The sequence below is a fragment of the Mus caroli genome, unplaced genomic scaffold (genome assembly GCF_978045245.1).
Source record: "Mus caroli unplaced genomic scaffold, Mus_caroli_1 scaffold_4, whole genome shotgun sequence".
NCBI lineage: Eukaryota > Metazoa > Chordata > Mammalia > Rodentia > Muridae > Mus > Mus caroli.
In genome coordinates, this window is record NW_028227259.1 from 32,605,581 (window position 1) to 32,620,226 (window position 14,646).

Genomic DNA, 14,646 nt, shown 5'->3' on the forward strand with positions numbered 1-14,646 from the left:
GGCGCCGCAGACACACTGAAGCGAAGTGAGCCTCCAGATGGGTGCGAGAGCAAGGCCAGCAAAGTTTCTGGAAAAAGCTTCTCCTCTAAGAACTCCAGAGCTTCAGACAGGAGGGGATATGAAAGTTGGTAGAAAGAACAGAAAAGAAAGAGACGGTTAAAAAAAAAAATAGAGTCCTGCCACTGACCCCAATCGTTCAGGTGCTTGAATCTGTTTCCCCATCTACAGAGCAGACTGGGGGCGGCGGGGGGGGGCGTGCTGGGGTGGGAGCGGTTTCGGAAAGTGCTCTTACAGGATTCCAAGACTACTTAGATTCAAACTCCAAGTGCCGCTTGCCCTCTCTGCTCCTCCCCAGTCTGAGCATCCCCGCCACTGAGCTTGGAGTAGCGGATGTGAGCAACGCAGCAGTCCTGAGTCCCGACTCCGCGAGGCCTTGGCACGAGGGGAAAACCTCGGACACCCGGCCAGAGTCCCATCGGACCTGTTCTCTTTTCCCTACCCATCTCCACCCCGAGCGCCCTGTCACCTGGGCGCTCCGGGGGTGCTGGCCTGGCGGGCGGGGCGCGGATGGGGGTGGGGGCTGACGCCCGGTGGAAGGAGGCTGGCCACGTGACTCCCGAGGCTCAGCTGGGCTGCCAGGCGGGGAGCGCCGCTTCGGCCCAGGAGGAGGTGGTGGGCGCGCAGCCCGAGCTGCGCGGGACTGGCCGTCGGGGTCCCGGGACGGCGAACCCCGGGGAGCGCCCATGCCATGGAGAAGCTGGCGGCCGGGCTGGCCGGGCTGCGCTGGAGCATGGGCGCTTTCCCGCTGGACCTCATCGTCAGCCGCTGCCGCCTGCCCACGCTCGCCTGCCTCGGACCAGGTACCGGGTGTCCAGAGGGGAGACGGAGGCGGAGGATGCGGAAAGTCGGGGCTTCGCTCTGTTGGAGCTGGCAGGACTTATAGGCGCATTCAGTCACTGCCCTCCCTGTCCCCATTGATGGGGGCTTTGCTTGTCTTCTGGGGCGGCTCATGGCACAACCGGAGCCCCCAAGTCTGGGAGCCGCTTCTGGGCCCCTCCGACCCCCTACAGGGTTAGTAACTGGCCTCAGGGTTGCAACAAAGTTTTCAGTCCCCTCTGGAGCCAGTAGCGCTGCTGAGTCCGTGGACCGCTCTGTCGGTGCACCCCGCTTTCCCGGCGCCTATCGGCCCCTGCCCGGGCCGCACCCCCTTGATCCCTTTGTCTCCAGCCTCTCACCTTCATCCTACCGCATCTCTTGGACTACGATAGGTCTTTCCCTACCATCCCCGCTAGTCCCTTTTTGGGACCTTTCCTGAACCGTCCTTTGATATCCTGAGGTCCTTTGGCAACGGGCAGACTACCCTCCGGAGAGGCCTGAGTGAGCGGGCCGGCCACCAGGCACCCCCCCCCCCCCACACACACACACCCTTCCCTATCTCAGCAGAGGACCCCGGCCCTCCCCCACCTCTCGTCCTATTTCGCCAGCAGGTGCGGGTGTTCCGATGATGGGACCGAATATGGCCTGAAGGCTGCACAGAGCAAGAGGACTGTAGTGTTGGGGGAAAGGGGAGCTGTTTGGTTGGGGGAGGGGCGGGAGCCGGGGCTGGCAGCCAGGCTGGGGGTTTTGTGTGTGAGAAGAATAGGGGTTTGGCCCGCGTTGGCACACTCGCTTCCCTGAATGCTAATGGGACTCCTGTGCTGTCTTCTTCTTGGACTGGCAGCCCCTCCTCAGACCGGCAACAGCAAGAACTGGGCACTGTGAGCACCAGGCGGGCCGAAGCAGGCTCTGTGGGACTTCGGTGTCCCGGTCCTTTAGGTGGAATACCTGGCAGTCTAACTCTGGTGGGACCTCACCCACTGCTCAGCGTGAGATCCCAGGACTGCGCCTGCAGCTGGACTGTGTCTGCTTGTGAATAGGAAATTCTGCCCTAGGTTCTTCCTGCTCACTTCCCACGCATCTCTTTGACATCCTTTTCTTTGAGTTCTTTTCTGAGCGCTTCTTTATGGCTAGGCCTTCTATGTGCTTCCCTGACACCGGTGTGCCCCATTTCACAGGGCTGCTGGCTTTTGGGGAGGGCCAAGGAGTATGGACATTCATTCATTAAGTGAATGAATGAATGAGCAATAGTGTGGGACGGCCTAGCTGTCTGTGACAGTGTGGTTATTACTGTCGTAACCATTAGAGTATAAATGTATGCTTGAAATTGTGTGTCCTTGGAAGTCCTCTCGTTGGTATGCATTCAGGAGGGGTCCCTTGGTAGGATCGTGAGACTGAGTTGTGCTGTTGGATGACAAGCATTTGTCTTGTTGGGTGCAGCTGAACTATTGCTGAGGGTGACCCCTGGCTATTGGTGTGTATACCTGTGTGGCTTCGGCCTGTGTCCCTGTGGAGGAGTGGTGGGTGGGGCTTGTTAGGCTAGCTCCAGGGAGAGCTTGTAGAGCTGGAGGGGAAACAACAAACCTCCCCTGTGCATATATGCACTTTAGTGCACATACATCCTCACACCCAGAGTGGGAGATCTTCCCCTGAAAGCCCTGAATACCCCACCCATTGTTCACACCACATAGACATGCTTTATGAAGTCCCCCGCTGTTAGAGTAAACCATTTCCCATTCATTGGGCTGGTAGAAAAATTGTAAGATGTGTGTGTGTGTGTATGCCCGCACGCGCGCGTGCACGTGAGGGGGCTGGGAAGGAGACATCCCCACCCCCACTGTGCCCACCAGCTGCATCCAGGATACGCCCCATCAGTCTCCTGGAAGCTGGGCTGCCCCTCCTGCTCCCCTGGAAACCGTTGCTGGGGATGGAGCCTCTTGAGCCCAGACCCCTCCCAACCCCTGCACCTCTGCCCCTGGGCTGTTTCCCTCAGACTAGACTCCTTCCCCCTCCCCCACTCTGCTTTCCTAAATCCAGTGCCTGTGCTACCCCAACTTTAAGAAATAGCTTCTCTGGGGTGGAGTTCCAGTGTCAGAGTGGGGTTCCCTCCCCTATCCTTTGAGGTCCTGTGAATGTAAGACTCTGGCTGTGGGCTGAGAGATTCAGGAGTAAACCGTGCCATTCAGAGCGAACAGTGACTGTGAGGGCCCTCATAGCCAGGACCCACGGGACAAATTCTTTCTAGTCCTTTCCTTGACAGGATCCCACTGATGTGAATTTGCCCCGTCCTAGAGAGTAATGGCTCTTTTACTCCACCCCAGCCTGGTGTCCTCTTCCTCCATGTCCCTACACACCCTCAGCTCTGTGCCTCCAACTTGCTTCCTGCTTGTCTCCTGAGGCCAGAGCATGGCTAGAGGGCAGAAGCTGGCTGGCCCAGACTCATCCACTGGGAGTCCCCAGCCTCAGCTTGGGCCAGGACAGCAGGCACTCCAGTAGAATGATGAATGGGAGGCTGTGGAGGCTGTAGTTACCGAGTCCCCATAGGGAGACAGAGCTTTGGGGCTCAGGCCAAACTCACAACACAGCTGACAGCCCACTGCCTCCGCTGGTGTTGCCGAGCAGTACAGGGATCACAGGGAACAATACCCAGGCAGGGGCTTGCTGAGGAACAGGGGGGTGGGGGGTGGGGGTGGGGACACACAGGAATGTCACCCAATCTTTTTTTTTTTCTTTCTTTCTCTCCTGACTTTCTCTCTCTTCTTTCCTTCTTCCCCCTCTCTTCCTTTCCTCTCCCAGGAGAGTATGCTGAGGGAGTCAGTGAACGAGACATCCTGCTGATCCACTCCTGCCGCCAGTGGACTACAGTGACTGCCCACACCCTGGAGGAGGGCCACTATGTCATTGGGCCCAAGATTGACATCCCCCTGCAGTACCCAGGTGTGCCCAGCTAGGGCCAGATGACTTAAGATCTCTGAGCATGGGGAAGCAGGAGGAACTGGGAGCAAGGGTGCAGGGGGGATGTTTAGGGAGAGCCTCTGCTGAGGGATGAACTAGGGCATGCTAAAGGGGTGAAGGCTGGAGGTCACCGTTAGAGTCAGGGCTTAGGAGTGTCAGTATCTTTTATAGAGACCTGTTTCTGAAAAGGTGGCATTCGGGCTTACAGACTTTTGATTCTTAGTTTATATTTTAGAGACAAGTTCTTGTCTTGTAGCTAAGGCTGGCTTTGAACTCAGGTTTAGTTTTATCTCCGTCTCCCAAGTACTGTTTTAAAACATGAATCCCTATGCTAGGCACATTTTAAGTTTTAAATGTATTTTGAAGTAATGATGAAAAATACCCACCTTTTAAAAAGAGACAGGGTCACACCGTATAGATCAGGCTGGGACTCAAACTCATAGAGCACTGTTTGCCTCTCAGGTGCTGGGACTAAAGGTGGGTAACTGCACAGCTGGCAAAATGTACACAGATTTTAAGCAACTAGAAGTCAGGCTTTATCCCTAACTGGAGAGTTTTGAGGCTGTTCCCTGAATTGTACTTAACTCCCAAAGAGAAGGTCTGCTAGGCTCTGCTCAGTACCAGGCGGTCCTGACCAAGGCCTGCCAAGGCCGACTTGTGCTGCCCATCAGCACTGAATACTCTTTTTCTCCAGTTTTGTGTTCAGCTCTCTCCATGGATTGGCTTTATAAACAATGCTGAAGTGTTAGATTTCTAAAGAATGTGCTAACTGCTTTTATGTGGTTTGTATTATTTTTTAGTTGTAGTACTGAGGTTAACACTAAGGCCTCATTCCTGCTAGACAAGTGCTCCCCTCTAAGGTACATCCCCAGACCCTTTGCCACCTTTTCATTTTATTTTTTATTAGATTTTTATTCATTCGTGTGTGAGTGTGTGTGTGTGTGAATGTATGTGAGTGTGTGTGTGTGTGTGTGTGTGTGTGTGTGTGTGTGTAAGTCAGAGGATAACTTGCAGATTTTCACCTTCTACCATGTGGGGCAAGGAAACAAACCCAGGTCTCCCGGCTGGGCTGCAAGCACCTTCATGAGCCATCGTAGCCATCCTTTATTTTGAGACATGATATTGATAGGTCGCCTAGGTTTGCTCTGTAGCCCAGGCAGGTCTTGAACTTGTGCTCCTCCGTGCCACGAGGGGCTTGACTCTGTGTTTTATGTAAGATTTTGTTTGAAGGAAGGGTGTACTGCCAATAGAAAGTGTAGCACTTCAGGTAAAGAAACCAAGGACCCTGGGAGGACAGTGACCTGCTGTGGGTCATAGGGCCACTCAGAGAAGTCAAGGACCAGAGCCCAGGTGTCATAACTGCTGGCTTCTGCTTAGTGCACTAGGCTAGCACATAATTGTCCCCAAGGTGCAGTACCATCCTAGAACTGTCTCCATGCAAGCCCAGGGCAGCTCCCCTTCCAGATCCTGGGTTTTGTCCTCACAGATTGGCCCCCTTGAACAACTGGAGAGCAAGGCTCCCATTCTGTGCTTCTGCCACTGTACAGCTCTCTGCCCCTGTCTGCAGCAAGGCCTTTGGAGCCAGGAGGTCACAGTCTTTCACTGGCCTTCTTACCACTGCTCTGTCTGGCCTGGGTCTCTTTTGAGTCAAGGCTTAAACCTTGCCCCAAGGTTTATAACACCCTTGGCAGGGCTGGCCTCTGTACTTCCAATACTTCAGGGAGGAGCTACCCCCACTATCTGGCTGACCTGAGGCTTCTATCCTAGGCTGCCAGCTAGAAATTCTCCTACCAGATAATCTAGCATTTGTTCAGGTAGAGATCTTTACCTTCTTGGACTAAAGCCCTCCAGCCTTTTGTGAAGGCCCTCACGGTGTTACCAGTTTGGTTGTATCTTTACAACCAAAGTCATAGAGTTTCCAGAATACTATGAATGGAGGAGGGAAGCCCCCAATCTTTTACCCCTCCAATTTAATGCCTCCTTAGTGAGCATGAGAGGTGGGGACAGGACAGTGGGGTGGCAGCTGGCCAGCAGAGCCTGCGGGCCCCTGCTCCCTCTTCCGCTGGGGGCCTCACTTCGTGGGAGTGGAGAGGGGGCTGGGCCTCGAAGAGGCTCAAAGTGCAGGCTCCACGCTGAGCCCTCCCAATGAATTAATAATGGCACTGGCCAGGCCGGCTGTGGCCAGCGGGCGGGGGAGGGGTGGGAGTAGGGGCGCTGCCACTGCTGCCGCCTGCGGTCTCCAGGCTGAGGGAGTCAGGGTGACTTGGTGTCTTGAGAAATCTGGGCCAGTGCGGCCTGAGGGTCCAAACACCTTCCCCAACCACCGGATATTTTCCGAGCCTTGCAAGGCCTTGGGCCATGCTGAGTCCTTGTCAGGTGCGCCCCTGCGCTCAACTCCAATGTGAGCCACGTAGTATGGCTCCATTTTACATATGGGAAACCACAAAGTCCAGCTAGCAAAAGATTTCACTTGCTGTTTGGTGTCAGAACTGAGACTCGGCCACATCCAAGTCTGTGCTCCTTCCCACCTAACTGCGGCGATGCAGAATCAGACCTGGCTTAGGCAAATTAGACAGAAGCAACTGAGTCACTACTGCTGTTCTTTACTGAGAGCTCGCCTGAGAGACGTCAGGTTTTTAAGAGGCAGCTGCTGGGTAGGGTGCTTCGGACTGGAAAGGGTAATCAGCACAGTTTAAATGTGCGACAGTCCCCAGATCCTTTAGTAGACCTTGCCCCTAACGCCGATTGTTGGGGGCGGCAGGAAAGGAAGCTGCAGTGCAGAGAAGGCTTCTAGAGGCCAACGCACGTCTCCCAGGAGGTCTCCCTTCCTTCCTCCCCGCAGAAATGACCCGGCTGGGCGGCTGAGGGGGCGGTGCTGGATACCATGGTTACATCGATCTTCCCTGCCACATCCTCCTAGGATCCAACCCTGACTGGGCTCCAAATCTCGCCACAGGGGGGCAGCAGGCATTTCTCCACGTCTGGCAACTCCTGGTTAAGGGGTGGGGGTTCACGTGTGATATGGAGACTGAGGAGACTGAAGCGGGTTAGAGAGTGCTAGCATCCATCCTCGGGACTCCTGCGCCTTGACTCTGGCCCCTTTCTTTTCTCCCTGATGCCATCTTCTCTCTAGCATCTGGAAGGTTGGGGCTGGACCGGGACCCTCTCTCCGGTTTGCTCCAGGGCACCTCGGCTGTCCTCTCTCCTCTTTCTTAGTTCCCATCCTCTCTTTGGTGCTGGCTGTTGGTGTTTTAGGCCCTGCTGCTCTTCAGGTCAGGCACCAGGGGGGTGGGGGGATCTCAGTCTCCCTCTGCCTCTGGTTAGACTTAGGGAGGGGCAGGGACCCTCTTCACTGTGTGCTTATGCTATGAGCAATGTGGGCTTTTAGGGGGTCGAGGGTCCCCACAGGGTTAAGACCCTCTTTCCCACTTCCTTAATCTGCCCCACCCTGCACTTAAGTCTGTTGCTCTTTCGTTCCCACATGGACAAGGGGCACTACCCTATGAGGCTCTTTGTTGGTCTTCTAGGATCTGCTTCCACCATGTTCCTCTTGGTTCCTCCTGTGGAACAGCCTGCCATCCCCTCTGTGACCAGTAGGCCATGTGTGTCACCCTCAGTCCATTCCTCCTTGACTTCTCTCCTTATGTCATTAGGGTCTGAGGGGGTCCTCTGAGTATCCATGGGTTTGCTCACTGTGTGCCATTTCCTGGCTCTTCTCCAGGATCTCTTACTGGACTGCTTGCCCGAGTATTGCCACAGCTCAGCTTCCATTACTGCATTTTCTTGTTCAAACTCTTCCAGAGGGCTTCATCCATTTTCTTTCCTGGTTTTATTGTTTATGTGTGCACACACGTGCACGAGTATGTGATGTTCTTGCAAGTGTGTATGTCAAAATGCGTGTAGGTATATGTGTGTATATGCATTCTTTGTGAAGAGCCCCAAGATTGACAGCAGGTGCCCTCCTTGGTTGCTCCCCACTTTGTATACTGAGGCAGAGTCTCTTTCTGAACCTGTAGTTCCTTTCTTCCGCTAGTCTGGCTAGTCTGCTTGCTCTGAGGATTTTCTGTCTCCTCTTCCTTTGAGCTGGGATTGCAGATTCGCCCATCCCCGCCTCGCTTTCCATGTGAGTGCTGGAGAGAACTCTGGACCTCACATTTGTACAACAAACACTGTGCCTGCTGATGCCCATTCTGTAAAGTCCCTTTCATTTGAAAGGTGCAGCTTCGTAATCCCCCACACATTGTGCCAGGCAGGTCTCTTCCTTTGGAGCTGCTTTCTCACAGGTGTGCCTCAGGACTTGTCACCTGTTGACTTCAGACACACCAGAAGAGGGCATCAGACCCCATTTCAGATGGCTGTGAGCCACCATGGGGTTGCTGGGATTTGAACTCCGGACCTCCGGGAGAGCAGTCAGTGCTCTTAACCACTCAGCCATCTCCACTTGGCCTGAGTTTCCAGAGGGCAGACTGTTTACAGAACTGTCTAATCTAAAGGGACTTTGGTACCGACTTACATCACAGTGGGGACGCCATGAATGTGAGTGAACTACAGAGAGGGCCACAACAGAACTAGGAAAACTGTGTCCTCTCTCCATCACCCTCTGTTAGTCCTTACTAACTCTCTGATTTTCCATCTGTGTGAAGGCAGAGCAGTTCTTAGCCTATCTTTAAGCTCATCATAAAAGCAGATTCAGTTGTTGAGGTGAGACAGACAATTTACATTATACCTTAATATACCTGCTTTGTGCCCACCTGAATTCCAGAGGGACTGGATGAGTGTGGGATAGCAGTTAGTATAGGGCCTGATGTACCTAGAATTCAGACCTGACCCCTAGCAGACAGGTCCTCCCTCAGCAGCTTGTGTCCCCTGTGCAGGCAAATTCAAGCTCCTGGAGCAGGCTCGGGACGTGCGGGAGCCTGTGAGATACTTCAGCAGTGTGGAGGAGGTGGCCAGTGTCTTCCCTGACCGAATCTTCGTGATGGAAGCAATCACCTTCAGTGTCAAGGTTAGTCCTAATGGCACGGGGTAGGACCTTCCCAAGCTTCCCTTTCCCTAGGTTAGAGTGTTGCTCATAGGATCCAGGAGGGAAAGTTGCTTCAGGGCACCCTCTGGCACAGCCAGGCCATGCCAGGAAAGCCCGCTCACTAACTCAGTGGACAGAAGCATTTCCTAGGAAATGTGGTGAAGCAGGAATGGCCTGTGGAGGGGTCACGACCCGACGTAGTCTTGGGTGGGTGAGGTATTGTTATCACACAAATGGTCAAGATGGCCTAATAAAATGTGCAGTGACTGAGCACTTTCAAAGTACATCTCTCCACCCATATGACCCAAAGAAAACGTTAAAGTCGCAGATTCCGTCCAGTCCCAGTCCAGTGCTCTCACTCTGATGTCAGTGACAGCTTAAGAGGAAGGGACTGGAAAGCTGAGGAGTTTGGAGCTGGTGTGTGACTTTCTTTGCGACCCTAGCTAGGGCTTCACCTTGTCTCTGGGATTCCCCAGGTGGTGTCAGGCGAGTTCAGCGAGGACAGCGAGGTGTACAACTTCACACTGCACGCAGGCGACGAGCTCACTCTCATGGGCCAGGCGGAGATTCTGTGCGCCAAGACGACCAAGGAGCGCTCGCGCTTCACCACGCTCCTGCGCAAGCTGGGCCGTGCAGGGGCCTTGGCCGGAATCGGCGGCCCCGGGAGCATGGGGGCAACAGGGGGTGGCGGTGGGGCCGCCAGGCCCGTCAAAAGCAAGATGCCCTGTCTCATCTGCATGAACCACCGCACCAACGAAAGCCTGAGCCTGCCCTTCCAGTGCCAGGGCCGCTTCAGCACGCGCAGCCCACTGGAGCTGCAGATGCAGGAGGGCGAGCACACGGTGCGCGCCATCATCGAGCGCGTGCGGCTGCCGGTGAACGTGCTGGTGCCCAGCCGGCCGCCGCGCAACCCCTACGACCTCCACCCGGTGCGGGAGGGTCACTGCTACAAGCTGGTCAGCATCATCTCCAAGACGGTGGTGCTGGGGCTGGCGCTGCGCCGCGAGGGCCCGGCGCCGCTGCACTTCCTGCTGCTTACCGACACGCCGCGCTTCACTCTGCCGCAGGGTCTGCTGGCCGGGGACCCGCGCGTCGAGCGCCTGGTGCGCGACAGCGCCTCCTATTGCCGCGAGCGCTTCGATCCGGACGAGTACTCCACTGCCGTGCGCGAGGCGCCCGCGGAGCTCTCCGACGACTGCGCCAGCCCGCGCCATGCGCGCCTCTGCCTGCCCGCGCCGCGCGCCCCCGGGGCCGTCCGCGCGCCCGGACCGCCGGGTCGCCTGGGTCCCGCCTTGCCCGCGCCGAGCGACAGCGACCAGGATTACGTGAGTCCCGATTGGGCGGGTGCGCCGGAGCCAGCGGGCGGCTGCGCCGAGATCCCTTACGAAGAGTTGTGGGTGCACCAAGCCCCGGAGAGCCGCGCTGACGCCCGTGCACGGCCGCTAGCGGGGCCGGACCTCATCTCCTTCGGGATCGTGGGGTCCCCACGGCATGAGCCAGAGGCACCACCGCCTCCTGTCCCTCCCAAATCCGAGGCGGTGAGTGAGCTCTGCTTCACCTTGAAGGTTCTTGAAGGAACTTGGGCAGGTTTTAGAGGACCACGGAGGCTCCGTGCGCCTGGGGAGTGACAGAATGGCCAGAGCCGAAGGAGAGGGGAACAGACCAGGGCACACACGTAAGGCAGAGAGAATTGAGGGTGAGCTGGAAGCAGTCACCCACAAACTCCACAAAGTTCGACATGATGGAAAAGTGCAGTAAATGTAGGAAATGCGAGTGATTTCCAGCAACCCCTGGAGTCAGTGAGTTAGAACCACATTACAGGCTCTGATATGTTCTGTGCTGATATTTAACCGTTCCCCACTTATTTGCCCACAGGACAGTTCCCTCATCAATCACACTTTTTTTTTTAAAAAAAGATTTATTATTATATGTAAGTACACTGATTTATCTATTATTATATGTAAGTACACTGTAGCTGTCTTCAGACACACCAGAAGAGGGCATCAGATCTCATTACAGATGGTTGTGAGCCACCATGTGGTTGCTGGGATTTGAACTCAGGACCTACAGAAGAGCAGTCAGTGCTCTTAACCGCTCAGCCATCTCTCCAGCCCTCAATCACACCTTTAAACACACTCTTTGGGGAACACACTCTTTGGGGAACTTAATTTGTAAGGACAGGATCCTAGTAGCAGGTCCCTTGCCTTTTCCCTGAAGAAGAAATATCCCTATCGCCCCCGCCCCCCCCCCAATCTACTAACATTCACAATAAATTTACGATGGAATAGGGGACTGTTGTGGACCGAATATGAGAGACAAAACAGGTTGGAAATAGACAGGGGTATCTAGGCGGGACAGCCTCCATTCTGCATGGGCCAAGGTCTCAGGCCCGGCCCACCTGCTTGAGAGGTGAGGTAAGGAGGGCCAGCTGCTCAGTAAGGCAGTCATGGTCTTCGTCTGCAGGTGAAGGAAGAGTGCCGCCTGCTTCACGCCCCTCCAGTGCCTCCTAGGGGGGGCGGCAGCTGCAGCAAGCTCACAGGCAGCCCTCCGGTGCTGCCCCACTTTCCCAAGCTGCAGCCTGTCCACTCGCCCAGCTCCAGTCTCTCCTACTATTCCTCTGGCCTGCAGGATGGGTGAGTCGCTACCTTGGTCCCTGGCTTTTCATTTCTCTTTCGTGTTCTGACATGACCTGGGGACTTAGGGGATCCAAGAGGGTCTCAGGCTATACAGTAGAGGGATAGTTTCCTGCCGGCGGCTCTGGGGTCCTGTGACTGTCACTTCCCACTCTGCCTGCCTTATGCTATGAGTGCATCCTGTGTGTCTGTCTCTGCTTGTAGGGCAGGATCCCGCAGTGGCAGTGGCTCCCCGTCACCGGATGCATACTCTCTCTATTGCTACCCTTGCACCTGGGGAGACTGTAAAGCCAGCGAGTCCTCTAGTCGCCCGCCACCTGGACCCCTGCCTTCTACCACCACCCAGCCCAGCCAGGCCTCAAGAGGCCTAGCAGAGCCCCTGAGTGGTCGAACCCCCTCCCTCTTGGGGGCTGACACTCCAGTAGTTAAGAACTACCATAGCTGCCCACCTGTGTTCAAGTCCTCTCGTCCCCAGAAGTCCTTTGCTCCCTTTGGTGCACTCAACCCCTTCTCTGGGCCTGCCCACCCTTCAGGTGCTCCAGCGGCCTCCTCCTCTGGGTCCATATCCACCTCGGGTGTCCTGGCTACCTCCAGCCCCACACACTCCCCAGGCCCAGGCCCAGGCCCAGGCCCAGGCCCACAAGGCCAAGGTTACTCAGCTGCTCCTTCCTCCTCCTTGTCATCCTCTGAGTGGCAGGAGCCAGCGCTGGAGCCCCTGGACCCATTTGAGCTGGGGCAGGCCAGTCCTCCTGAGCTGGAGCTAGTGCGCTGTCAGGAGCCCAGAGCTGTGGGGGCACCTGGGTCAGGACCTTGCCTTTCACCACTTGGTCAGCCCAAGGCCTTTGAGCCTGAAGGTTTGGTGCTGAGGCAGGTCCCTGCCTCACTGTCACCAGCTGCCTTGCAGGGGCCTGAGGCAGGAGGAACCCTACTCTTTCTCACCCAAGGGTGCCTGGAAGGGCCTCCTGGCAGCCCCCGGGAGGGAGCCACAGGTGCTGGGGTCCGGGATGCCTCCTCCTGGCAGCCTCCAGCAGACTTGTCAGCACTCTCCCTGGAAGAGGTCTCCCGTAGTCTGCGCTTCATCGGGCTCTCAGAGGACGTGGTGAGCTTCTTTGCCCGAGAACGCATTGACGGAAGCATCTTTGTGCAGCTCAGTGAAGACATCCTGGCTGACGACTTCCATCTCACCAAGCTTCAGGTCAAGAAGATCATGCAATTCATCAAAGGTTGGAGACCCAAGATCTGAACCATCCAGCCAGGTGCTGCACAGCCTCAGCTTTGGAAGCAGAGGCCCCGTGGGGTTAACTTGGGTCTGCCAGAAACAGTGCTCCCTGCAGGGAAAATCTGGGCCAGACCCTGCAGGAGCTTGCCTTGCCTTTGAGGAGGAGGCATTGCTCTGCAGGTGCCCTGGTGAGGCTTAGTGCCATCCCCACAGCAGGGTAAAGGTGGTGCGTATGTCATCGGGTGGCTTTGCGCTGGGAGAACGCCATTCTCTGCCCTGCTACAGCCTTTCACACATACACACACACACACACACACACACACTTCTCGGCCCTGTATGTTCAGGTGAGAGACAAGGGAGATGCCTCATCATTTTCAGCCATGTCCCCAAAGTGCCCTCTCTTTCACGCTCTGTGGTCTTTGGCTTGCAGCTGTTCAGAGTTAGGGATGTCTGTCTGTGAGGTACCCCTTGCCCTGGTGAATCAGTTACAGACAGGCCTATGTAGCACCAGAGTCCTTGTTCCGACGTCATCACAAATAGCCTGTTGTTTTCCACAGGGCAGTCTGAGGAACTAAGCCCTGAGGGAGAGGAGCCAGATGTAGGTCAGACACCTCCAGCCTACCAGTCTCTTGCCATTAGCTTTGGCTCTGATGGGCTCTTGGTGGCCTCCTTGGTGTGTCACTGGTACAGGACAGCAAGTGGCTCCGAAAGGCTGCTTGCTCCTGAGCTCAGCCACCAACTTATTCACATGGTTCAGAGCAGATCTTTGTACTCTTCAGTCTCAAGTATGGTGATCTGTTTGACAGTAGAGGTCTGGCTAATGTGCACCCTCACCCTCATTCTCCAGCACCTCTAACAAGAGGTGCTCACACTCACGCCTCCAGCGTCAGGGCCCAGAGATAGCAGCTTTCTTGTCTGCCTTCCCTGGCCTACCTATTTATTTCTTGTGTTTTATGAATAGTTAAGCCCTGCCCATCTGTGCCTTTCAGACGGAAACACAGAAACCTAGGCTGTGCCGTTTGTCTTCTCATAGTTGTTTAATGAAACCTCAAGGAATATGGAAATAAAGGCTAGACCCTGGAGTGGTGAAAGAGTAGGGCCCTGGGTGTTGGCTGATTCTTTCTGTGGAAGGCCATGAGGACCAAGGATGTGTCTCTAAGCAGGGAAGAATTCTAGAATGGTATGTGTAGCCTATGGTTATACCCTAGATACACATGGGGGCAGTCCTCACTGTGGCCTGTAAAACCCTATCCTCTCGCAACAATCTTTTTCTTGACACAGGGGTCCTTGAACTCACAGAAATCCACCTGCCATCACTAGGCTGCTCGAGTAATTTTTATCAGAGCCCACATCTGTGTGCTTGCAGGGAAGACCCAGAAATCAAAGCCCAATGCCACTGAGGTCTGGTGTAACTGCAGCTCTGCCAGCTCCCGAGACACCCTCAGTTGCACAGTAGACACCTGGGCTTGGCCTTTGTGTATGTGATCAGTTCTTTGCCTTCTGGCCATCTGAAAATGCATTTGAGATGACCAACTTTAGGGTTGGAGCCAGGTGAGCTCCGTCTGCTAGTCCCAGTGGGAATACTTGAAGCACTTCCACATGGGACAGAGCAGGAGTCAGCACAGTGACCCGGATGGGACCTGAATTAGGTTCCATATCCACTCAGTGACTCAGTAGGACCCAGGGAGGTGCCCGGCACTATTTATATAGCTAGGCCTTGCTTCTCCCAGAGTGAGAACTCTCACCGAGGGACAGGGGTAGGACAAACTGAGGTCAGAGAAGTGAGATGGGCTGATCTATGGGCGTCCATCCTTTGCATGACTCTCAGAAGCCAGGATGAGCATGCCAAGAAGAACGTGTACAATGGCACAGTGAGGAAGTGGTTGGGGAAAGGAGTATCTTTTGCATCCTGGTACACCACACCCCTACTGTCCCCACTC

At 55.4% G+C, this 14,646-nt stretch overlaps 1 protein-coding gene across 2 annotated transcripts; it reads left to right on the forward strand.

The window, feature by feature from the left end:
• The first annotated feature begins 679 nt into the window (after positions 1-679).
• Positions 680-13,958, forward strand: Garem2 (GRB2 associated regulator of MAPK1 subtype 2). Of its 2 annotated transcripts, none has more exons than XM_085836560.1 (6): positions 680-860; positions 3,673-3,813; positions 8,688-8,836; positions 9,331-10,392; positions 11,318-11,487; positions 11,692-13,958. In XM_085836560.1, the coding sequence occupies exons 1-6, from the start codon at positions 749-751 to the stop codon at positions 12,728-12,730; spliced, it is 2,673 nt and encodes an 890-aa protein (XP_085692686.1). In that variant the 5' UTR covers positions 680-748; the 3' UTR covers positions 12,731-13,958. The 2 variants fall into 2 exon arrangements, with proteins under 2 accessions (XP_085692686.1, XP_021019532.1); XM_021163873.3 differs by having other exon boundaries at positions 8,706-8,836.
• Positions 13,959-14,646: the final 688 nt, after the last annotated feature.

Coding starts and splice junctions, on each gene's coding strand:
- Garem2 (XM_085836560.1), top strand. CDS start 749: ATGGAGAAGCTGGCGGCCGGGCTGGCCGGGCTGCGCTGGAGCATGGGC. Junction 10,393..11,317: donor TCCCTCCCAAATCCGAGGCG/GTGAGTGAGCTC, acceptor CTTCGTCTGCAG/GTGAAGGAAGAGTGCCGCCT. Junction 11,488..11,691: donor TCCTCTGGCCTGCAGGATGG/GTGAGTCGCTAC, acceptor CTCTGCTTGTAG/GGCAGGATCCCGCAGTGGCA.